At 44.9% G+C, this 24416-nt stretch overlaps 1 protein-coding gene across 1 annotated transcript in view; it reads left to right on the top strand.

The window, feature by feature from the left end:
- LOC141175990 (mitochondrial fission regulator 2-like) overlaps positions 1–24416 on the top strand; it is a 97371-nt gene that overhangs the window by 48304 nt on the left and 24651 nt on the right. Inside the window, exons 4-5 of the mRNA XM_073659965.1 lie at positions 11338–11440; positions 21948–22072. Of these exons, the coding sequence (XP_073516066.1) occupies positions 11338–11440; positions 21948–22072 (228 nt within the window). The remainder of the gene's footprint in view (positions 1–11337; positions 11441–21947; positions 22073–24416) is intronic.

Genomic DNA, 24416 nt, shown 5'->3' with positions numbered 1-24416 from the left:
ACGCCCCTCGGCGCGGCATGTCTCCGGGCGAGACTTGACCATCTTGATTTGGTCACTTTGCATTGGCTCTGGAGAAGACACCCAGGGATGGCTGGTTGAGAGACTGGGTTTTGGGAGGTTGGAGCGAGACGCGGAGGTCTTCTCTCCCAGGTCGTCTCCTTAGCACGCTCCAGAAAACGGATGTCAATCTGGGTAGCTAATGACACCAGGTCGTCCAGGGTGGGAGGTATGTCATGGCCCGCTAGCTCATCCTTGATCCGTCCGGAAAGGCCTTCCCAAAAGGCGGACACCAGTGCCTCATTATTTCAGGCCAGTTCAGATGCGAGGGTGCGGAAACGCACGGCATACCGTCCCACAGAGAGACTCCCTTGACGGAGTCGGAGAAGTGAGGAAGCAGTAAAAGATCTTCGTCCAGGTTCATCGAACACCTTCCGGAAAGCCGCGAGGAAGGCCTGGAGATTGGACACCAGAGGATCCCCTCTCTCCCACAGAGGGTTAAGCCATGCCAACGCTTCTTTGGTGAGGTGAGACATGACGAATGCCACCTTGGCCCGGTCGGACACGAACTGGTGTGCCAGAAGTTCAAAGTGCAGCGTGCATTGATTTATGAAGCCCCTACATAGGACAGGGTCACCATCGAAACATGGAGGCGCAGAAAGCCAGGATCCGAAGCCAGGTGCCATACCGCCACTGGGTTGAGGTGCTGCCGGAGTGGGTGCCCCTCGGTTAGAGACGGACACAGTCGGGGTGGACAGCGTGTCCAGATAGAAAAAAGAGAGGGGTCGCTCACTGGTCTATTCGGGTGCTCTGAAGAAAAGAGTAATCTCAATTGCAAAAAGAACTTCGGCACTCCATACATGAATATATAAGAAATATTGTATCTAGACTAATGTCACTTTGAAAAATGAAGGTTTTTTGCGCATAATTTGGCCAATTTATGTGTGCCCATCAACCACGACAAGGTCACCTTCGTATGATGGGAAACTACGCTACGCTACCACTGGATATGCCACTCTTGGGCTGTAAGCCTGTATGGACAATATGTCTCTGCTTGGGCTTTTAACCTACAATGTATGGGCTGGTAGAGCTAGTTAAAACCACCTGTGACTGAATGGGCACACATAAATACGAAGGTGACCTTGTCATGGTTGATGGGCACACATAAATTGGCCAAATTATGCGCAAAAAACCTTCATTTTTCAAAGTGACATTAGTCTAGATACAATATTTCTTATATATTCATGTATGGAGTGCCGAAGTTCTTTTTGCAATTGAGATTACTCTTTTCTTCAGAGCACCCGAATAGACCAGTGAGCGACCCCTCTCTTTTTTCTATTAATCATTTTTGGGATCCCGCTCCTGGAGCATTGCAGCAGGTACGTGTTCACACTATTAGAAGTTTGACAGCCTTTTTTCTGACCATGTGTCCCTCCCATTCAGTCACAGGTGGTTTTAACTAGCTCTACCAGCCCATACATTGTAGGTTAAAAGCCCAAGCAGAGACATATTGTCCATACAGGCTTACAGCCCAAGAGTGGCATATCCAGTGGTAGCGTAGCTTCCCATCATACGAAGGTGACCTTGTCGTGGTTGATGGGCACACATAAATTGGCCAAATTATGCGCAAAAAACCTTCATTTTTCAAAGTGACATTAGTCTAGATACAATATTTCTTATATATTCATGTATGGAGTGCCGAAGTTCTTTTTGCAATTGAGATTACTCTTTTCTTCAGAGCACCCGAATAGACCAGTGAGCGACCCCTCTCTTTTTTCTATTAATCATTTTTGGGATCCCGCTCCTGGAGCATTGCAGCAGGTACGTGTTCACACTATTAGAAGTTTGACAGCCTTTTTTCTGACCATGTGTCCCTCCCATTCAGTCACAGGTGGTTTTAACTAGCTCTACCAGCCCATACATTGTAGGTTAAGAGCCCAAGCAGAGACATATTGTCCATACAGGCTTACAGCCCAAGAGTGGCATATCCAGTGGTAGCGTAGCGTAGTTTCCCATCATACGAAGGTGACCTTGTCGTGGTTGATGGGCACACATAAATTGGCCAAATTATGCGCAAAAAACCTTCATGTTTCAAAGTGACATTAGTCTAGATACAATATTTCTTATATATTCATGTATGGAGTGCCGAAGTTCTTTTTGCAATTGAGATTACTCTTTTCTTCAGAGCACCCGAATAGACCAGTGAGCGACCCCTCTCTTTTTTCTATTAATCATTTTTGGGATTCCGCTCCTGGAGCATTGCAGCAGGTACGTGTTCACACTATTAGAAGTTTGACAGCCTTTTTTCTGACCATGTGTCCCTCCCATTCAGTCACAGGTGGTTTTAACTAGCTCTACCAGCACATACATTGTAGGTTAAAAGCCCAAGCAGAGACATATTGTCCATACAGGCTTACAGCCCAAGAGTGGCATATCCAGTGGTAGCGTAGCATAGTTTCCCATCATACGAAGGTGACCTTGTCGTGGTTGATGGGCACACATAAATTGGCCAAATTATGCGCAAAAAACCTTCATTTTTCAAAGTGACATTAGTCTAGATACAATATTTCTTATATATTCATGTATGGAGTGCCGAAGTTCTTTTTGCAATTGAGATTACTCTTTTCTTCAGAGCACCCGAATAGACCAGTGAGCGACCCCTCTCTTTTTTCTATTAATCATTTTTGGGATCCCGCTCCTGGAGCATTGCAGCAGGTACGTGTTCACACTATTAGAAGTTTGACAGCCTTTTTTCTGACCATGTGTCCCTCCCATTCAGTCACAGGTGGTTTTAACTAGCTCTACCAGCCCATACATTGTAGGTGAAAAGCCCAAGCAGAGACATATTGTCCATACAGGCTTACAGCCCAAGAGTGGCATATCCAGTGGTAGCGTAGCGTAGTTTCCCATCATACGAAGGTGACCTTGTCGTGGTTGATGGGCACACATAAATTGGCCAAATTATGCGCAAAAAACCTTCATTTTTCAAAGTGACATTAGTCTAGATACAATATTTCTTATATATTCATGTATGGAGTGCCGAAGTTCTTTTTGCAATTGAGATTACTCTTTTCTTCAGAGCACCCGAATAGACCAGTGAGCGACCCCTCTCTTTTTTCTATTAATCATTTTTGGGATCCCGCTCCTGGAGCATTGCAGCAGGTACGTGTTCACACTATTAGAAGTTTGACAGCCTTTTTTCTGACCATGTGTCCCTCCCATTCAGTCACAGGTGGTTTTAACTAGCTCTACCAGCCCATACATTGTAGGTTAAAAGCCCAAGCAGAGACATATTGTCCATACAGGCTTACAGCCCAAGAGTGGCATATCCAGTGGTAGCGTAGCGTAGTTTCCCATCATACGAAGGTGACCTTGTCGTGGTTGATGGGCACACATAAATTGGCCAAATTATGCGCAAAAAACCTTCAGTTTTCAAAGTGACATTAGTCTAGATACAATATTTCTTATATATTCATGTATGGAGTGCCGAAGCGACAGCGTGTCCAGGCGGGAGTTGACTGTCCGCAGATAGAACAGGATAGTTTCCTGTTGGGATCTCTGACAAGAGACCTCCAGGTACAGGTCTGGGAGCGAAGGAGCCTGGGGGCCACCGGATTACATGGCCTGTGCAAACTGTTACGGATTCGGGTGGTGGAACCTCTGTGCTTCGATGCAAGGAGGGACCAGAGGGGCGTAACTAAGTGCCTACTCGGACCGACCCAGGTCACACGGAGGCTTAGTTGACTCCGTGAACCAAGGAGGGACCGGGCAGGTGAACCAGGTTCCACTCTGTGACCAACCTTGTGTGAGAGCAGGTGACTCCCATGGGTCAGGTGACAGAAGCTGACAGGTACAGCGGATAAGCACGGCAGGTAGGCCGGTGGGTGATCCGGGTAGACAAGCAGGTGGGTATGGCAAATAGTCAGACAGGTGCTCCGGGTAAGCAAGCAGGCGGACACGGCAGGTAACCTGGCAGGTGCTCCGGGTAGGCAGGCTTGCGGGCACTGGAACCTGAGGGCTGAGGAGAGTGTTGGTGTGTGACTCAGCGTGGTCTCCAATAAGGCCTTACCCTGGGAGATGGGGGACTCGGAGTCGGGTCCTGTGATGTAGAGATGGGGTGCAGCCGTGGCCCGGACCCGACCCGTGCCCAGGGCCGTCACACTAAAACAAAGAGATGGGCTTATCCGGGTTGAGTGGCTGATCTCGACTACGCCACCTGTGGCACCTGGTGAAGGCCACCAGCTCTGCTGCAGTCCGCTGAGGCATGGTGTTATTGCAGCCATGGTTGTTACTACTCCCCACAGGCGGAGCAGGGCCTCAGGGCAGAGGGACAGGACGACAGGGGTAGTAGTCCAGGGGAGTCTAGTGCTGCGTAGTGTGGTGTAGTGCAGAACAAAGAGTCCGGAGGCCATAGGGGTGAACTTCCAAGGCTTTACTCACTAAAGAGATGGCAGTAGGAAGGCGACTCCCAACTCCTTGCGGAGTCCTGCGGTCACAGAGACAAAGAGGGTCCGACAACCTCCGAGTAAGTCCAGTGTCAAATCAGGACCCTGCACCAGAGTGTTCCTAGACTTCAGACCGGGTCCTTTCCTGTCTGTGTGTAGATAGGCCTTGTCTCCCTCTGAACTCCTCTCAGAAAAAGGGTACGGGTGGCAGCGCCATTCCTTCCGTTACCCGGTGGGATCCTCAGGGCCTACCGGGCTTTCCCGACCAGGACGTGGAGTAGCAAGGTGAGGTGTCGGGGACCGGTTCCCCTCTTGCAGCCGGAATCCCACTGAATACAACAGGTAGGCGAGGACAGGTGGCGTACTCTGCTCCGTCTGCATCCTCCCTGGGATCCATTTGCTGTGGAGCTACACTCTTAAGCTCCGGGCCTTCTTGGTCATGGTCCTTGACCGGGTTGAGACATCCATTATCTGCAACCTGCCCCTCGACCCAAGGCTAAGGTACGAGGGCTGTGTCTCCGTCCTCTGCAGGCTCACACAGGATCCACGCTCAGGGAGGGAGATCACAATACAAAGACCCAGAACCAAAATGGTTTTTTTTTTATTAAATATGAAATTTACAGTGTCACCAAAATGTGAGTCCTCCATCCTCACCCATTAAATGGTTCCCCTATCTCTTGGTTCCCCAGTCTCCCTGTAACCAGGAGGGCAGCACCTGGTGCAATCTAGTCCCCTCTGGTGGGAGAAGTGTGGTGTTGGATGTGAAGGAAGGTTCCTGACCATCGCACTGTTCTTACCTGAGAGGAGAAACATTACACTCCATTAAAGAAATGCAGCATCCTTGTGGTGGTCAAACCCTCAGGGGCGCCACATTGGCACACAAACAACAACCTTGCACAGGCACCTCCATTTTGGAGGAGGTGCTTTAAATAGGGGAAGTCGTCCAGCCATTGGCCGGGGACTCTTTAGGACGGCGCGTGCGCGGCCCCTTAAAAAGGGAAGGAGGGCGCGCGCCCTAAGCACAGTGCCTGGGAAACTGCGCACGGTGCGCACCACAGCAGCAGGGGTGCAGGAAGACACCGGACCGGGACCGCGGCGCTGATGGGAACGAAGTCTCTGCCCAGTAGGAGGCAGAGATGCCGATGCTACACTTTGTCCTACCTGCTCGTATTCAGTCATAGGGGTGTGATTCTCACATTCAGTCATGGGCAGCACCGCATTCAGTCACTGCTGAAGCCACCCATGTATTTGAATATTGCAAGGTTGTGTATAGATCGGAGGTGATTTTTTGTGCTCCTCACTTTAGCCACGCCGCTCTAGACGCTTCACTGCTGAGGAGACTAGATCGGAGTTGCTGGAGTGAGGTCCTCAAAAAATCCCCTCTGATGTAGACAGTTCAGCACTGTCACCACTAGACCGATGTAGACAGTTCAGCACTGACACCACTAGATCGGAGTTGATTCAAGGATCCTTATACTCACTGCTGTCTAGTCGCCTCTACTGGCTTTTTAATGTTTTTCTTATGCTTTTTTATGCATTTGCTCATGTGATGTTTGCTCCATTAAAAACAAATCAAAAATGATTTTTTACACTGTTATATAATTTATGTATTTTTACACTGTTATATATTTTATGGATTTGGGCAAAATTCTTTTTTTTCCTGATTAATGAAACTTATATTTTTATTGTTGCTTTATGTAATATAAAAATTCCCCTTATCGCTGATTGTTCAGTTTTGCCAGAATGTGACTTCTCCCATTTGTCCACAGTCCTGTCCGCAGCACCGACATTGTGAAGAGTGGAGGGAGCTCCACGGGGAGAGGCGTAAAAGAGCGCCCCCGACAGTCACCATAATGTACAACATGGAAGTGACAAATTATTACAGGAATGTCTAAGGTCACTGGAGAACTGTTATAATTTATGCCACTTTTGTGCTGTGCATTCTGATGATTCTGTCGGCTGCTCCGTCGCTGGCTGAGACTTGTGGACATACAGGAAAATTTGAATTCTAACAAAACTGAACAATCAGAGCTGTGTGTAATTTTTTATATTACAGAAAGCGATAATAAAAAAAACTCACTTTATTTAAAAAAAAAAAATTCACAAAGTGGCCGAGCTTTCTCCCTCTCACAAAAAAATCACCTCCAATCTAGACACAACCTTGCCGGGAGCAGTATTCAAATACATGGGCAGCGCCAGCAGTGAGTGAATGAGGTGCTGCCCATGACTGAATAGCAGGATCACACCCCTATGACTGAATACGAGCTGCTAAGACAAAGTGTATATAAAGTTCATCATTATGCTACCATCGATTTTAAAGCAAAAAGCTTGTTAGTGATGCACATTGCATCACTAACAAAGCAATGGGGGCAGTGTACATAGCAACTAGGACGTGACAGGTTCCCTTTAAAATACGACATTTTATTTTGTTTTTAAAAGTAAATTATTATTATGAATTATATAATCATTAATACAAAAATAAAAATTGTGTCACATTCCTTTTAAATAGGACCTTTCACAAATTGAAAACAAACCTGTCCGCAGGATTTTGCTAAGTAAACTTCAGGCAGTGTCATGTTGGGGCTGCTGCACTGATTAAAATGATACCTGAGGTGAAGAAATCCGTCTTGTGGTTCTTGTGTAATCATTGTTTGCAGTTTTGAGTTAATGAGATTCTTGTGCTCTGGGGCGGGACTGTAGGCCGGGTCTTATCCTGATACTCTGGGCCAGATTAGCAAGAACAGATCTGCCCACAGGCCGCCCCAAAGGACAAGTATGTTCTGTATCATAGAGACAGCCAGAAAGAGAGACAGATAGGGGCGGCCTGTAGACAGGGTTTTATCTTGCTGATCTGGCCTAGAGCACCAGGATAAGACCCTGCCTACAGTCCTGCCCCAGAGCACGGGCATATCATTAACTAAAAACTGCAAACACTAATTACACAAGAACCACAAGACGGATTTCTTCACCTCAGGTATCATATTAATTAGTGTAACGGCACCAACATGATAACGCCTGTAGTTTACCGTATATACTCGAGTATAATACGAATTTTTCAGCATTTTCATTCTCTTTAGTAGTGGGCACGGTACTAAAGAGAATGAATATTCACTCTTCTTCTCCACACTGCGAGGCAGTGAGAGGGATCATATGCGAGGGACGATATGTGTCTCCTAGGATGTGCATAGAAGCATTTTGAACCCGCTGGAGTGCATGGCAATCACAGACATAGCTGTGGTTGCAGTGCAGGAAAAAAGTAAAGTTTGAACTTGGTCAAGCTTTTGGCTAAGTTAGATTTAAGAAAACCCAGCATGGGCTTTTATTCTTGGAGTAGACTACAGGATGACAGTGGGGCGGTCCACTCCCTCCAGCCCGGGTCTTGCATGTGGCTCATGTCCACAGTTCTTATTTAAAAACCTGCAGCAAAGGTTTGGATGTGTCAGTGTTTTGTCTACAAGTTGCAGTGCAGCTGGCTTTGCAATACAGGCCTGTGTGAAGCTGAGCACAGAGCCAAGAGAAGCAAAACTCCTGGCACTCCTCAGCGTGACACGTCGGTGCCATCGCCCACGGTAACGGGTTTGGAGAAAGACTGTGTTACGACCCAGCTGTGATCAGGAGGATACCGTTTACCTTTACTTTGTGAGTTTGTTAAGAATAAAGACATTTAAGTTAAACTTTACTGGGTCAGTGCCTCATTACGGCACAGTGTGAATACCACCGCAGTACAACGCACATAGTCCCGGTGTGGAGAGGAGTGAACATGCCGGCAGCAGCAGCTCACATCAGCGTCTAAGGGCGCATGGCTGTGACACCATGCGCTGCTCAGATGCTGACATGAGCTGCTGCAGAACAGGACGCAGTGCTGGAGTAGAGGTGAGGAAGGAAGGTGAGTATAAGTGTTTATTTTTTTATGTGTACGGTGATGGGGCCATGCATATTAGGATTGGCGGATGAGGAAACCATACATACTAGGATTGTGGGATGAGGAGGCCATGCATACCAGGATGGGGGATGAGGGGACCATGCATACTAGGATTGGGGGATGAAGGGGCCATGCATACCAGGATTGGGGGATGAAAGGGCCATGCATACTAGGATTGGGGGGTGAGGAGGCCATACATACCAGGATTGGGGGATGAGGGGGCCATGCATACTAGGATTGGGGAATGAGGGGGCCATGCATACTAGGATTGGGGAATGAGGGGGCCATGCATACCAGGATTGGGGTTGAGGGGGCCATGCATACCAGGACTGGGGATGAGGGGGCCATGCATACCAGGATGGGGAAATTTACCAGTAGCTGCTACATTTCCCACCCAAGGCTTATACTCGAGTCTATGTTTTCCCAGGTTTTTTTTTGTAAAATTAGGTGCCACGGCTTATACTTGGGTCGGCTTATACTCGAGTATATACGGTACTTAGCAAAATTCTGCTGACAGGTTCGCTTTAAGCATGATAAACTCTAGATTCCTGCATGTAATGGCAGAAATTTAGATGAAAAAGTTACATTTTATAATTTTTCTTCTTCCGCGCTCTGTTGTGGAGATATAGGGTGCCACAATTTCTGGTGCCAATTTTCTTCTCATTCAACTTGACGTTTCATTTTGTTCAACTCTGTGGACATGTACTTTCAACCCACTATGATGCTGTTCAATCATAAAAGGAATAAAATATAGCTTTTATTATATATAGTTTAAAAAACACACATATGTACATATCCAGCACAGTAGACATGAAAACACATTGTTAGCAAATGTGTCCACAGTCACAGCACAAATACACAAAAACAGAAATGAATGTACCAGCCTATATTGTCTGCATGGATGGAGTAACAGGTTCAGTACAAATGGAAGCACGATTATACAGAAATAAATGTACACCAAGACCATATATATCAGAAAACATAATCAAATATTATTAATTACAACAATACAAAAAATATATAAAACATGTTAAAAATGGGAAACCACAAGATAAGATCCCTATAAACCATAGAAAACTATGATACCAGCAGGAGATGGATAAGTTAGACATATGTGGAATTGAGCGATAATCTAGATCATTTTCATGGAAAAGGCTGTTGTTTCATACTACTGCTGGGATTGTGGCGCCATCTTGTGGTTTCCCATGTTCAACATGTTTTAATAAGTCAAAATGTTTTTGCATTGTTGTAATGAATACAATTTGATATGTATTTTGATATATAATATATGGCTCTGGTATATATTTATTTCTGTATGATTGAATGAAAACATATTGGTAGGTGAACCAACTGGGACCCTAGTTGTCATGGATGACAGAGTGGGCCAAAAAGAGAAGCTGTCAGCACAAAATTGGAATTTAAAGTAAAGACATACTTTAGATGGTGCTGTAATATTGATTAAATTGATACCTTTGGTGAAGAAAGCCGCTTTGTTGTTCTTCTTTAAATCACCACGTCAGTGTTTTTTTTTATTACAGTGCTGGAGTGGTGCTTCTAATCTAAGGTCCCTGCCCCCAATCTTTTTGTTACCAGCCGCCGTCTTCACCTTCTATCAGCGCCGCTCCAGTCGTCTTCTGCAGTTTGTGACCTGCCGGATCGCTCCAGTGTTTGCTGGACAATCCGGAGGTCAATTTTCAATGCAAGATCTTATGACTATTACCTTTTGACTTCCGATCAGTCAGAAGTTGCGGTCACAAGGTGGCGCCGCGGGACTAGAGCATCGTCGATGAAAGGTGAGGACGACGGCGGGTAAGTATTATACTAGGGTCAGGGACCTTAGATTAGCACTGCAATAATAAAAACCTGCTGGAGTGGTGCTTTACTGAATGCTAAAACTGACCTGCCATTATTATTCTCCAGGTCATTACGAGTTCGTAGACACCAAACATGTATAGGTTCTTCTTTATTTAAGTGATGAAAAAAATTTCAAAGTTTGCTAAAAAAAAAAAAAAAAAAAAAAAAAGGCACCATTTTCCAAGACCCCTAGTGTCTCCATTTTTTGGGATCTTTGATCGGGTGAGGGCTTATTTTTTGCGCGCCGAGCTGATGCCATTTTGGGGTAGATCCAATGTTTTGATCGCCTGTTATTGCATTTTATTGCAATGTTGCGGCGACCAAAAAAAAACGTAATTCTGGCATTTAGAATTTTTTTCTTGTTACGCCGTTTACCGATCGGATTAATTTTTTTTCATATTGATCGGGAGATTCTGAACGCGGCAATACCAAATATGTGTATGTGTTTTTTTGTTATTTTTTAATTGTTTTATTTTAAATGGGGCGAAAGGGGGATGATTTAAACTTTTTTATATTTTTTTAACATTATTAAAACTTTTTTTTTTTTTACTTTTTGCTTGCTTCAATAGTCTTCATGGGAAACTAGAAACAGCACTTGCCTGATCGGCTCTGCTACATACAGGCAATGAGCAGATCGCCTCTGTGTAGCACAAATGCTCACTTGCTATGGGCTCATAGCAATCTGGCCATGACCATCACTGGGGTCATGCGAACCAATCGGTGATCCATGATCATGTAAAAGACGCGCTTCCGGCGTGGTTAAATGGCGCTGTCAGAGATTGACAGCAGCATTTAGCTAGTTAACAGCCGCGGGTGGATCGCGATTCCACCCGCTGCTGTTGCGGGCACATGTCAGCTGTATGGATGAGGTTGATGATCCGGGGGTTATGACGTGGTGTGTACTATTACGTACCACGTCATAAAGAGGTTAATAACCTCTATACTCACCTCTTGGTGTCGGCATTAGCTCTCCCGGGGCTCCTGTAACATAACTTCATTCCCACAGTCCTGATCGAAATGTCATGCCCACTGAGAAGGTCAGAACTGTGCCAGCGTGGTCACTTGACTGTGCCGACTTCTCCCTAACTGTATGTTTTTCTGGCTTATTCCTCTGTAGGGTATCCAAATTTTGGAGCGTAAGACATATGGCTGGACCCGTAGTGTGGTTCAAATTATTGGAACATTACTGCCATTGGAATCGTGCCCTCGACCTCATTTCCAGGTTGGTGCACTTCTAAGTAATGTGAATCCACAGTGTATTAAAATGAACCGGTTGTGTGAAAAACCGCTATTAACCTGCCGATATGGGTTTAATCTGCAGGGAAATAGCATTCTGACCATGTGTTGCCACTGCACTAGGAGCCTGTCTGCCGGGAGGAAATTAACTTTATCCCCCGGAAGCCTCCCGCTTTCAGTCATAGGGGTGTAAACTGTAACAATGCGTGCCCAGGATGGGTTGCATTTTGAAATATGTAAAGGCGGCCATCTTGGATAACTTTTTTGGAAAATCCTTTTAAATGGAACTTATCTGGCCAAATCACTGACTGTGGCCTCCAATGTGAAATCAAGCAGTGATGTCAACACTTGTGAATTATTAGGTAGCATCATTATTCACAGTAGAGGCTTAAAGCGGATCTATTCCTCCTGCTGCTGAGATCTCACACTTCTCAGTACAAGCTGCAGCTGCAAGTCAGGTTGGGTGGAGATTAAAAACACTACAGCTTCTGAGCTCTCTAACTCTGTAGGTGGACTCATAAAAATGAACATCCTATTATATCAGTATCATACAGCCATTCTGACCTGTTTCGCTAGGTTTAAGCCATCTATCTAACAATGTATATGATTTGAATTGTGGAATCCGTTGACAGATCCACTGTAAAGAGGACACACCACTCTTTTTTTGCATATACCACTCTTGTTCTCAGTATCTGTCATCACGAATGTCCAAGAGGTTCCAGAAATGAATCTAAAGGTTTGCCATCCCTTATGATTTCATGCCTATACTTGTGGCATCACCACTGTTTGTGGAGCCTTAAAGGGAGTCTGTCGGAAGGATCAACCAACCTAAGCCGTCTATGTGGCGTGTAGGTCATAGAAAGTTGAATACAATGATACCTTCATGTCTGCGATCTGATGTCATATTCCAGAGAAATTCACATTTTCTTAATATGTAAATGAGCTGTGGGTCGGACGTGGATCTCCCTGAGAATCTGCCTCCAGAGTTTATTGAGCTTATTTTAAATGAAAGGACACATTACCAGTGTGAGAGATGTAGATCAGGAGAGCAGACTGTCAGTCATTACATGTCTCACACTGGTAACAGAACCTTTCATTCAAATTGAACTCTGGAGTCAGATTCTCCAGGAGATCTATGTTGGGGCCATGATTAAGAGCTCGTGTAGACCGTTGTGCTAACATGTTTTAAATTTTACTTTTTCATGTTTTAATCTACAAATAAATGTGATGTTTTAATGAATTTTGTGGCTGCTGGATTTTCCACTTTTTTTCACAGCTCATTTACATATTAAGAAAAATGTAGATTTCTTTGGAATAAGCCATCAGATCGCAGATATCAAGGTATCAATTTAGTTAGCTTCCTATGACGTACATGCCCATATAGACGGCTTAGGAGGGTTGATCCTACTGACAGATTCCCTTTAAATGGTACAGTGATAAAGTGTAGTTAGATTATATATATATATATATACACTGTGCAGACCAAAAGTTTGGACACACCTTTTCACTTAAAGATTTCTCTGTATTTTCATGACTATGAAAATTGTACATTCACACTGAAGGCATCAAAACTATGAATTAACACATGTGGAATTATATACTTAACAAAAAAGTGTGAAACAACTGAAAATATGTCTTATATTCTAGGTTCTTCAACGTAGCCACCTTTTGCTTTGATGACTGCTTTGCACACTCTTGGCATTCTCTTGTTGAGCTTCAAGAGGTACTCACCGGAAATGGTTTTCACTTCACAGGTGTGCCCTGTCAGGTATAATAAGTGGGATTTCTTGCCTTATAAATGGGGTTGGGACCATCAGTTGTGTTGTGCAGAAGTCTGATGGATACACAGCTGATAGTCCTACTGAATAAACGGTTAGAATTTGTATTATGGCAAGAAAAAAGCAGCTAAGTAAATAAAAACGAGTGGCCATCATTACTTTAAGAAATGAAGGTTAGTCAGTGCGAAAAATTGGGAAAACTTTGAAAGTGTCCCCAAGTGCAGTTGCAAAAACCATCAAGCGCCACAAAGAAACTGGCTCACATGAGGACCGCCCCAGCAAAGGAAGACCAAGAGTCACCTCTGCTTCTGAGGATAAGTTTATCCAAGTCACCAGCCTCAGAAATCGCAGGTTAACAGCAGCTCAGATTAGAGACCAGGTCAATGCCACACAGGGTTCTAGCAGCAGACACATCTCTACAACAACTGTTAAGAGGAGACTTTGTGCAGCCGGACTTCATGGTAAAATAGCTGCTAGGAAACCACTGCTAAGGACAGGCAACAAGCAGAAGAGACTTGTTTGGGCAAAAGAACAAAAAGAATGGACATTAGACTAGTGGAAATCTGTGCTTTGGTCTGATGAGTCCAAATTTGAGATCTTTGGTTCCAACCACCGTGTATTTGTGCGACACAGAAAAGGTGAACGGATGGACTCTACATGCCTGGTTCCCACCATGAAGCATGGAGGAGGAGGTGTGATGGTGCCGGGGTGCTTTGCTGGTGACACTATTGGGGATTTATTCAAAATTGAAGGCATACTGAACCAGCATGGCTACCACAGCATCTTGCAGCGGCATGCTATTCCATCCGATATGCATTTAGTTGGACCATCATTTAGTTTTCAACAGGACAATGACCCCAAACTCACCTCACTGGCCTCCACAGTTACCAGACCTGAACCCAATCGAGATGGTTTGGGGTGAGCTGGACGGCAGAGTGAAGGCAAAAGGGCCAACAAGTGCTAAGCATCTCTGGGAACTCCTTCAAGATTGTTGGAAGACTACCTCTTGAAGTTCATCAAGAGAATGCCAAAAGTGTGTAAAGCAGTCATCAAAGCAAAAGGTGGCTACTTTGAAGAACCGATTATAAGACATATTTTCAGTTGTTTCACACTTTTTTGTTAAGTATATAATTCCACATGTGTTAATTCATAGTTTCGATGCCTTCAGTGTGAATGTACAATGTACAATTTTCATAGTTATGAAAATATAGAAAAATCTTTAAAGGAGAAGGTGTGTCCAAACTTTTGGTCTGTACTGTATATATATAATTTAGAAAAAAAAAATTATATAATATAATGCATGGTGGGCCATTTAGCCATTTATATGGATACACCTAAATTAAATGTGAATGGTTGGTGATATCAACTTCCTGTTTGTGACACATTAGTATATGGGAGGGGGAAAACTTTTCCAGATTGGTGGTGACCATGGCGGCCATTTCGAAGTCGGCCATTTTGGATCCAACTTTATTTTTTTCAATGGGAAGAGGGTCATGTGACACATCAAACTTATTGATAAGTTCATAAGAAAAACAATGATGTGCTTGGTTTTAACGTAACTTTATTCTTTCATGAGTTTTTTACAAGTTTTTTACAAGTTTATGACCACTTATAAAATGTGTTCAAAGTGCTGCCCATTGTGTTGGATTGTCAATGCAACCCTCTTCTTCCACTCTTGACACATTGATAGCAGCACCGCAGAAGAAATGCTAGCACAGGCTTCCAGTATCCGTTGTTTCAGATGCTGCACATCTCGTATCTTCCCAGCATAGACAGTTGCCTTCAGATGACCCCAAAGATAAAAGTCTAAGGGGGTCAGATCAGGAGACCTTGGTGGCCATTCAACTGGCCCACGATGACCAATCCACTTTCCAGGGAACTGTTCATGTAAAAATGCTCGGACCTGACACCCATAATGTGGTGGTGCACCATCTTGTTGGAAAAACTCAGGGAACTTGCCACCTTCAGTGCATAAAGAGGGCAACACATCATCTTGTAGCAATTTCAAATATCCAGTGGCATTCAGGTTTCCATTGATGAAGAATGGCCCCACTATCTTTGTACCCCATATACAACACCATACCATCAAGATACGAGATGTGCAACATCTGAAACAACGGATACTGGAAGCCCGTGCTAGCATTTCTTCAGCGGTGCTGCTATCAATGTGTCAAGAGTGGAAGAAGAGGGTTGCATTGATAATCCAACACAATGGGCAGCACTTTGAACACATTTCATAAGTGGTCATAAACTTGTAAAAAAATCATGAAATAATAAATAAAACCAAGCACACCATTGTTTTTCTTATGAAATTCTCAATAAGTCTGATGTGTCACATGACCCTCTTCCCATTGAAAAAAATAAAGTTGGATCCAAAATGGCTGATTTCAAAATGGCCACCATGGTCATCACCCATCTGGAAAAGTTTTCCCCCTCTCATATACTAATGTGCCACAAACAGGAAGTTGATATCACCAACCATTCCCATTTAATTTAGGTGTATCCATATAAATGGCCCACCCTGTATGTACACTGCTCAAAAAAATAAAGGGAACACTCAAATAACACATCCTAGATCTGAATGAATGACATATTCTCATTGAAAACTTTGTTCTCTACAAAGCTGAATGTGCTGACAACAAAATCACACAAAAATCATCAATGGAAATCAAATTTGTTAACCAATGGAGGCCTGCATTTGGAGTCACCCTCAAAATGAAAGTGGAAAAACACACTACAGGCTGATCCAACTTTGATGTAATGTCATTAAAACAAGTCAAAATGAGGCTCAGTATTGTGTGTGGCCTCCACGTGAGTGTATGACCTCCCTGCAACGCCTGGGCATGCTCTTGATGAGGTTGCGGATGGTCTCCTGTGGGATCTCCTCCCAGACCTGGACTAAAGCATCTGCCAACTCCTGGACAGTCTGTGGTGCAACGTGACGTTGGTGGATGGAGCGAGACATGATGTCCCAGATGTGCTCAATCAGATTCAGGTCTGGGGAACGGGTGGGCCAGTCCATAGCTTCAATGCCTTCATCTTGCTGGAACTGCTGACACACTCCAGCCACATGAGGTCTGGTATTGTCCTGCATTAGGAGGAACCCAGGGCCAACCGCACCAGCATATGGTCTCACAATGAGTCTGAGGATCTCATCTTGGTACCTAATGGCAGTCAAGCTACCTCTGGCGAGCACATGGAGGGCTGTGTGGCCCTCCAAAGAAATGCCACCCCACACCATTACTGACCCACTGCCAAACCGGCCATGCTGAAGGATGTTGCAGGCAGCATATCGCTCTCCATGGAGTCTCCATGTCTGTCACATGTGCTCAGTGTGAACCTGCTTTCATCTGTGAAGAGCACAGGGCGGTAGTGGCGACTTTGCCAATCCTGGTGTTCTGTGGCAAATGCCAAGCGTCCTGCACGGTGTTGGGCTGTGAGCACAACCCCCATCTGTGGACGTTGGGCCCTCATACCACCCTCATGGAGTCGGTTTCTAACTGTTTGTGCAGACACATGCACATTTGTGGCCTTCTGGAGGTCATTTTGCAGGGCTCTGGCAGTGCTCCTCCTGTTCCTCCTTGCACAAAGGCGGAGGTAGCAGTCCTGCTGCTGGGTTGTTGCCCTCCTACGGCCCCCTCCATGTCTCCTAGTGTACTGGTCTGTCTCCTGGTAGCGCCTCCAGCCTCTGGACACTACGCTGACAGACACGGCAAACCTTTTTGCCGCAGCTCGCATTGATGTGCCGTCCTGGATGAGCTGCACTACCTGAGCCACTTCTGTGGGTTGTAGAGTCCATCTCATGCTACCACGAGTGTGAAAGCACAACCAACATTCGAAAGTGACCAAAACATCAGCCATAAAGCATTGGTACTGAGATGTGGTCTGTGGTCCCCACCTGCAGAACCACTCCTTTATTGAGGGTGTCTTGATAATTGCCAATAATTTCCATCTATTGTCTATTCCATTTACACAACAGCATGTGAAATTGATTGTCAATCAGTGTTGCTTCCTAAATGGACAGTTTGATTTCATACAAGTTTGATTTACTTGGAGTTATATTCTGTTGTTTAAGTGTTCCCTTTATTTTTTTGAGCAGTATATTTCATGAAGACACAGGCAGCACTCCACTCTTCAGTGAAAAATGGTGATTTATTGACACATAGTCATTGCAGTGGCAACGTTTCGTTCCTAGTGAGGAACTTTTTGTAGGCACTTTCCATGTCTACAGATCGGTGTGGGTCGGGGCCGGCAAAAATGGAAAGTGCCTACAAAAGTATACATACAAAGAATGAATTCAAAGTTGAGTTACTTTTCAAGAATTAATTAACGGGTTTGTCTCGGAGATAATTCCCGCACAATTCCTATCACTCCCAATGTCCTGCATGCCAAAGGGCAATTGAGCTCCTGACATTTGATCCTGCAGCATGGCTGAGTTACTCACACAACCTGTGTGAATTCCCATGCTGCAAGCAGATCCAGCAATCTGACTGGCTACAGAGCAATGCTTGCAAGCCCACTAACCTTACCTATGAAACCGGACACCTCTGATAGACTACAGACATACCTTCCAACTTTTGAATAAGAAAGAGGGACACGCCCTATGGTGCACATAGTGTGCCAAGCTAATTTCTGCTTTCCACCAAGCCAGTACCCTAACCTTGCCCAGTTATTTATATGTGCCCACACCAAAATATTGCTCTTAGTAAAGCCCTTAGTGTATCCACACAGCTTGGTAAGACTTTCCTTGCCCCAAAAATGTCCTTCACTCACAGTATGATGCCCCCCAGCTTTTCACACAGTTAGAGGCCCCCATAGTACATTGCCACACATGCAGTCTGATGCTACATCAGCACACACAAATCTGTCAAATCAACACGCAAATACTCAACTCTCCTACAACATCCACACATTTCCTGTGTATTTCTCCTCTTCTCCTACAACAGGCACACATTGCCTGTGTCCTGCTCCTCTTGACCTACAACAGGCACACTTTGCCTGTGTCACGTTCCTCTTGTCCTACAACTTCCACACATTGCCTGTGTCCTGCTCCTCTTGTCCTACAACTTCCATACATTGCCTGTGTCCTGCTCCTCTTCTCCTACAACAGCCACACCTTGTCTGTGTCCTGCTCCTCTTCTCCTACAACAGCCACACATTGACTGTATCCTGCTCCTCTTCTTCTACAATAGCCACACATTGCCTGTGTCCTGCTCCTCTTCCTTTACAACAGCCACACCTTGTCTGTGTCCTGCTCCTCTTCTCCTACAACACTTACACGTTGCCTGTGTTCTGCTCCTCTTCTCCTACAACACTCACACATTGCCTGTGTCCTGCTCTTCTCCTACAACAGCCACACATTGCCTGTGTCCTGCTCATTTTCTTCTACAACAGCCACACATTGCCTGTGTCCTGCTCCTCTTCCTCTACAACACTCACAACTTGTCTGTTTCCTGCTCCTCTTCTCCTACAACAGCCACACATTGCCTGTGTCCTGCTCTTCTTGTCCTACAACAGGCACACATTGCCTGTGTCCTGCTCCTCTTGTCCTAAACAGGCACACATTGCCTGTGTCCTGCTCCTCTTGTCCTACAACATCTACACATTGCCTGTGTCCTGCTCATTTTCTCCTACAACAGCCACACTTTGCATGTGTCCTGCTCCTCTTCTCCTACAACAGCCACACCTTGCCTGTGTCCTGCTCCTCTTCTCCGCTGCCTAGTCACGGGACACGAGAATGTCTTGTGACCAGAAGGTCCAGGCAGGGCTTTCTATGATTACACAAGTGGTCAAAATTGTTGGTACTCCTCGTTTATTGAAAGAAAAACCCACATTGGTCACAGAAATAACTTGAATCTGACAAAAGTAATAATAAATTAAAAATATATGAAAATGAACAAATGAAAGTCAGATCTTCATTTTCAACCCTGCTTCCACATAATTTAGAAAAAAAATTAAACTCATGAAATAGGCCTGAACAGAAATGATGGTACCCCTGAAAATAATGTGACAAAAGGAACATGTTAAATCAAGTTGTGTCCACTAATTAGCATCACGGGTGTTTACAATCTTGTAATCAGTCAGTGGGCCTGTATATAGGGCTACAGATTGTGCTGTTTGGTGACATGGTGTGTACCACACTCAACATGGACCAGAGGAAGAAAAGGAAAGAGTTGTCTCAGGAGATTAGAAAGAAAATTATTGACAAGCATGTTAAAGGTAAAGGTTATAAGACCATCTCCAAGCAACTTGATGTTCCTGTGACTATAGTTGCACATATTATTCAGAAATTTAAGATCCATGGGACTGTAGCCAACCTCCCTGGAAGTGGCCGCAGGAGGAAAATTGATGACAAATCAAAGAGACGGATAATACGAATGGTAACAAAAGAGCCCAGGATAACTTCTAAAGAGATTAAAGGTAAACTTCAAGATCAAGGAACATCAGTGTCAGATCGCACCATCCGTCGTTGTTTGATCCAAAGTGGACTTCATGGGAGACGACCAAGGAGAACACCATTGTTGAAACAAAATCGTTAAAAAGCCAGACTGGAATTTGCCAAACTACATGTTGACAAGCCACAAAGCTTCTGGGAGAATGTCCTATGGACAGATGAGACAAAAATGAAAGTTTTTGGCAAGGCACATCAGCTCTATATTCACAGACAGAAAAATGAAGCATATCAAGAAAAGAACACTGTCCCTACTGTGAAACATGAAGAAGGCTCTGTTTTGTTCTGGGGCTACTTTGCTGCATCTGGCACAGGGTGTCTTGGATCTGTGCAGGGTACAATGAAATCTCAAGACTATCAAGGGACTCTAGAGAGAAATGTGCTGCCCACTGTCAGAAAGCTTGGTCTCAGTCGCAGGTCATAGGTCTTGCAACAGGATAATTACCCAAAACACACAACTAAAAACACCCAAGAATGGCTAAGAGGAAAACATTGGACTATTCTGAAGTGGCCTTCTATGAGCTCTGACCTAAATCCTATTGAGCATCTTTGGAAAGAGCTGAAACATGCCGTCTGGAAAAGGCAACCTTCAAACACGAGACAACTGGAGGAGTTTGCTCATGAGGAGTGGGCCAAAATACCTGTCGAGAGGCGCAGAAGTCTCATTGACAGTTACAGGAATGGTTTGATTGCAGTGATTGCCTCAAAAGGTTGTTCAGCAAAATATTAAGTTAAGAGCACCATCATTTCTGTCCAGGCCTATGTCATGAGTTTAATTTTTTTATTCTGTGGAAGCAGGGTTGAAAAGCAATGACTGACTTTCATTTGTTCATTTTCATAGATTTTTAATTTATTATTACTTTTATCAGATTCAAGTTATTTCTGTGACCATTGTGGGTTTTTCTTTCATTAAACGAGGGGTACCAACAATTTTGACCACGTGTGTCTATAGACTGATGGGTGGAGGAAGGAGCTGATGCTTCCCTGTGCCATTTTTAAAGCCACCTGTATCTGTGACATTAGGACACAAATACAGTTGAAGTCGGGACATATTCCCGACCTCCCAGAATAGCGGGACAGCTCCCTAAATTTGAGACAGTCCCCTGGGTCTGGGAAGGTTGAGGGGTATGTACAGAGGTGGCTGGTACACTAGGCAATGTGCGTAAACTATAGAATTAAAAATCCTTCCATTCTTGAGAGCAGAAAGTTTTTTTAAAAAAAGAAGCAAATTGATTGCAAGGTTGCTTGTTTTTAAAAGCACTTTGCAATTTTATCCATATATCTTTATGAGAAAACCCCCTTTAAAGGTAACCTGACAGCTGATCCATTATTACCCCCCCCCATTTTGACTGCAGAATAGAACTGTCATGTGTACTTACAATTGCTCATTTTGCCCCTTTACCTAGCTAATTCTTCTCTTTTCCATTAGGTCTATGACATTGTGATTAAAAACTGACTAGCTGAATCCTTCTCTGCTCTAGTCATGAGTCACTGCAAAAGTCCCTGGCAGGAGGAGGAGAAAGCAGCTGGGTCAGAAGTTGAAGAGGGGGATGACAAATCCAGGAAAAAGAGACTTCCTGTTTCTACATAGAGCCGAGAAAAGAGAAGAATTAGCTGTATAAGGCCAAAATGAGCAATTGTAAGTACACAGTGCTATATAGTATGATGACTGCAATATATTAAGAGGATAAAAACTTTGACGGCAGTGCCTCTTTTAGAACCTTATTATTAGGAGGCTGATAATGTGCTGCTAGTACATTATACGGGTTATTCCTCTTGACACGTTTTTGATATGCAGCACGATGTAGGGGCAAAGACTTATTCTAGCGATGTGTCACTTACTGAGCTGCTTGCTGCAGTTTTCATACAATCACTGTTTTATCTGTTGCTGATCTAACAGTTCTCTGAATGCTGAGCTCTCAATAACCCTGCGCAAACCACTGATTGGCAACTTTCTGCGTGCATAACCAGAAAGCTGTTAATCAGTGGTGGGAGCGAGGTTACATAGAAAAGAAAGACTACATGGCACAGTTAGTCCTAAAGTGATAATATCTTGCTAATAATGCACTAATTTTATTGAAACAACAATAATCAGCCCAGTAAGTGACACATTGCTGTAATCAGGGTCTACGTCCCTACACCATGATGCTCTCAGATTACATAACAAAAACCTGGTGACAGATTTCCTCTATGGGGATTAATACAAAAACATTAATACAAAAACTTTGCTTTTTGACATAATATCCTTTATTTCTCTCTTGCAGAAATTCATAGGACCTGAAGTATTAGAAACTAAAGAGTATGAAGCTGTCAAGAGACCTGACATTGCTTCTTTGGTAGATGCCCCATGTCTGTTAGATGACAATGACCTGATGTACACCAGATTCCGGTAATTATCTGATCTTATTACTTTCAAAATTAATCTGTCATTAGATTTATCCTCTTCAAAGCAACGGAGACCCTGATTCCAGCGTTCTACTGGTTATCTAAACAATGAGCTCAATCACACACACATATATACGTTTATATATATACATACATACATACATACACATATATGTGTATATATTTATATACACACATATATGTGTATGTGTGTATATATATATGACTCGCCCCCTGGGCCGTGGGGCACGCGGAACCGGGCAGTAGGGAGACGCTGGGAGTAGTAGTGGTGGCCCGGTCCCGCGGCTCAAGGTGGTCAGACCAATGTTAGTCTGCTACGTGCTTTAGATAATGTCTGACTACGCCACCCGTGGATTGCGGTTATTAGGAACCGCCGCTGCAGGGCAGACCGCTGGGGCTGATGATGTATGCAGCTGGGATGATGTGACTCCCCACGGGAAGAGTGAGGCCCCAGGGCAGTGTAGTGGATGGTGGGAGTGATGGTAGTGAGAGTCCCAGTGCTGATAGTGCTGGAGGCGCGAAGGAACACACAGACAACAAGTTACAGTCCAGGGTCTTTACTCGCAGTTCATGTGCTCCGGGTCACTTCGGCACCAGTAGTGACCGCCCGAGCCGTGCTGCGTCCACCAGGTGTGGGGCTCGGTCAACTCCCAGGCAGTTCAGAAGTATGGCTCAGGACCCCCTTTTGTCCTTTCTCTGGCCTGCCTCACCAGTGACCCACTTTTGTCCAGCTGCCGCGGACTTGTGCGGTTAAACGTGGGCCCCGTCCTCCGCTGTCCTATATGGTGCCTTCCTAGCAGGTTTGATGAGGTGTCGCACCAATAAATGATCACGACGACCGGTCTTTGGCTGAGGGTAGTTTCTCCTCCACCAACTTGGGATCCGGTACCCTTAATCTGCCTGACCCTTCACCCTGTATTCTCGTGGGTTCTTAGTGTCCCTTCCACCTTCTTGTTCCTGAGCCCTTCTGTTTCTCTCTCTTCTCCTTCTCTCCTGTTCTGTCTTCTCCTCCTTCCCTTGGCCTCTTCTCCAGGCTCACTTCTCCTTCTCCTCTCAGGCTCCGGCCTCTTCTCTAGGCCTGCCTCTGGAGCAGCACTCAGCCTGAGCTGCTGCTCCCTGTCAGCTCTCCTCACAGACTGCACCCAGATCTAAGATGGTGCCCACCTTTTATACCTCCCTCTAGCCATGAGCCCAGGTGACCAACAACCAATGGGCTCCTTCCTACGCTCAGGAACCAACCCCTATCTGCCCCTACAGCACTGGGTGTTCCACCCCCCTCCCCACTCCAGACAGGGACATAGTCGGTCGTGCCTGCACTTCTGTCTAGTGGGAGCACCGTTGAGCTGTCCCTCGGAAATGGGGTGTGTGTGCTGTATGCAGCTAACTGAGCCCTGGTCCACACTCCATCCTTACCCGGGAGTGGAATATCACACCTCTGGCAGAGGTGCAATACCCCTGTAGCGGCCGAACCCTCGGGGCGCTACATATATATATATGTATATATATATATATATACACACACACACACACATATATATATATATATATAGTACAGACCAAAAGTTTGGACACACCTTCTCATTTAAAGATTTTTCTGTATTTTCATGACTATGAAAATTGTACATTCACACCGAAGGCATCAAAACTATGAATTAACACAAGTGGAATTATATACTTAACAAAAAAGTGTGAAACAACTGAAAATATGTCTAATATTCTAGGTTCTTCAAAGTAGCCACCTTTTGCTTTGATGACTGCTTTGCACACTCTTGGCATTCTCTTGATGAGCTTCAAGAGGTAGTCACCGGAAATGGTCTTCCAACAATCTTGAAGGAGTTCCCAGCGATGCTTAGCACTTGTTGGCCCTTTTGCCTTCACTCTGCGGTCCAGCTCACCCCAAACCATCTCGATTGGGTTCAGGTCTGGTGACTATGGAGGCCTGGTCATCTGGCGTAGCACCCAATCACTCTCCTTCTTGGTCAAATAGCCCTTTGTCCTGTTGAAAGAAAAAATGATGGTCCAACTAACCGCAAACCGGATGGAATAGCATGCCGCTGCAAGATGCTGTGGTAGCCATGCTGGTTCAGTATGCCTTCAATTTTGAATAAATCCCCAACAGTGTCACCAGCAAAGCACCCCCACACCATCACACCTCCTCCTCCATGCTTCACGGTGGGAACCAGGCATGTAGAGTCCATCCGTTCACCTTTTCTGCGTCACACAAAAACACAGTGGTTGGAACCAAAGATCTCAAATTTGGACTCATCAGACCAAAGCACAGATTTCCACTGGTCTAATGTCCATTCCTTGTGTTCTTTAGCCCAAAC

This window comes from Phyllobates terribilis, unplaced genomic scaffold, assembly GCF_046119375.1.
Source record: "Phyllobates terribilis strain yellow unplaced genomic scaffold, ASM4611937v1 Scaffold_15__1_contigs__length_34870131, whole genome shotgun sequence".
In the NCBI taxonomy this organism is placed as follows: Eukaryota; Metazoa; Chordata; class Amphibia; order Anura; family Dendrobatidae; genus Phyllobates; species Phyllobates terribilis.
Note: the sequence above shows the minus strand (reverse complement) of the source record. Positions and strands in the feature narration are given on the sequence as shown.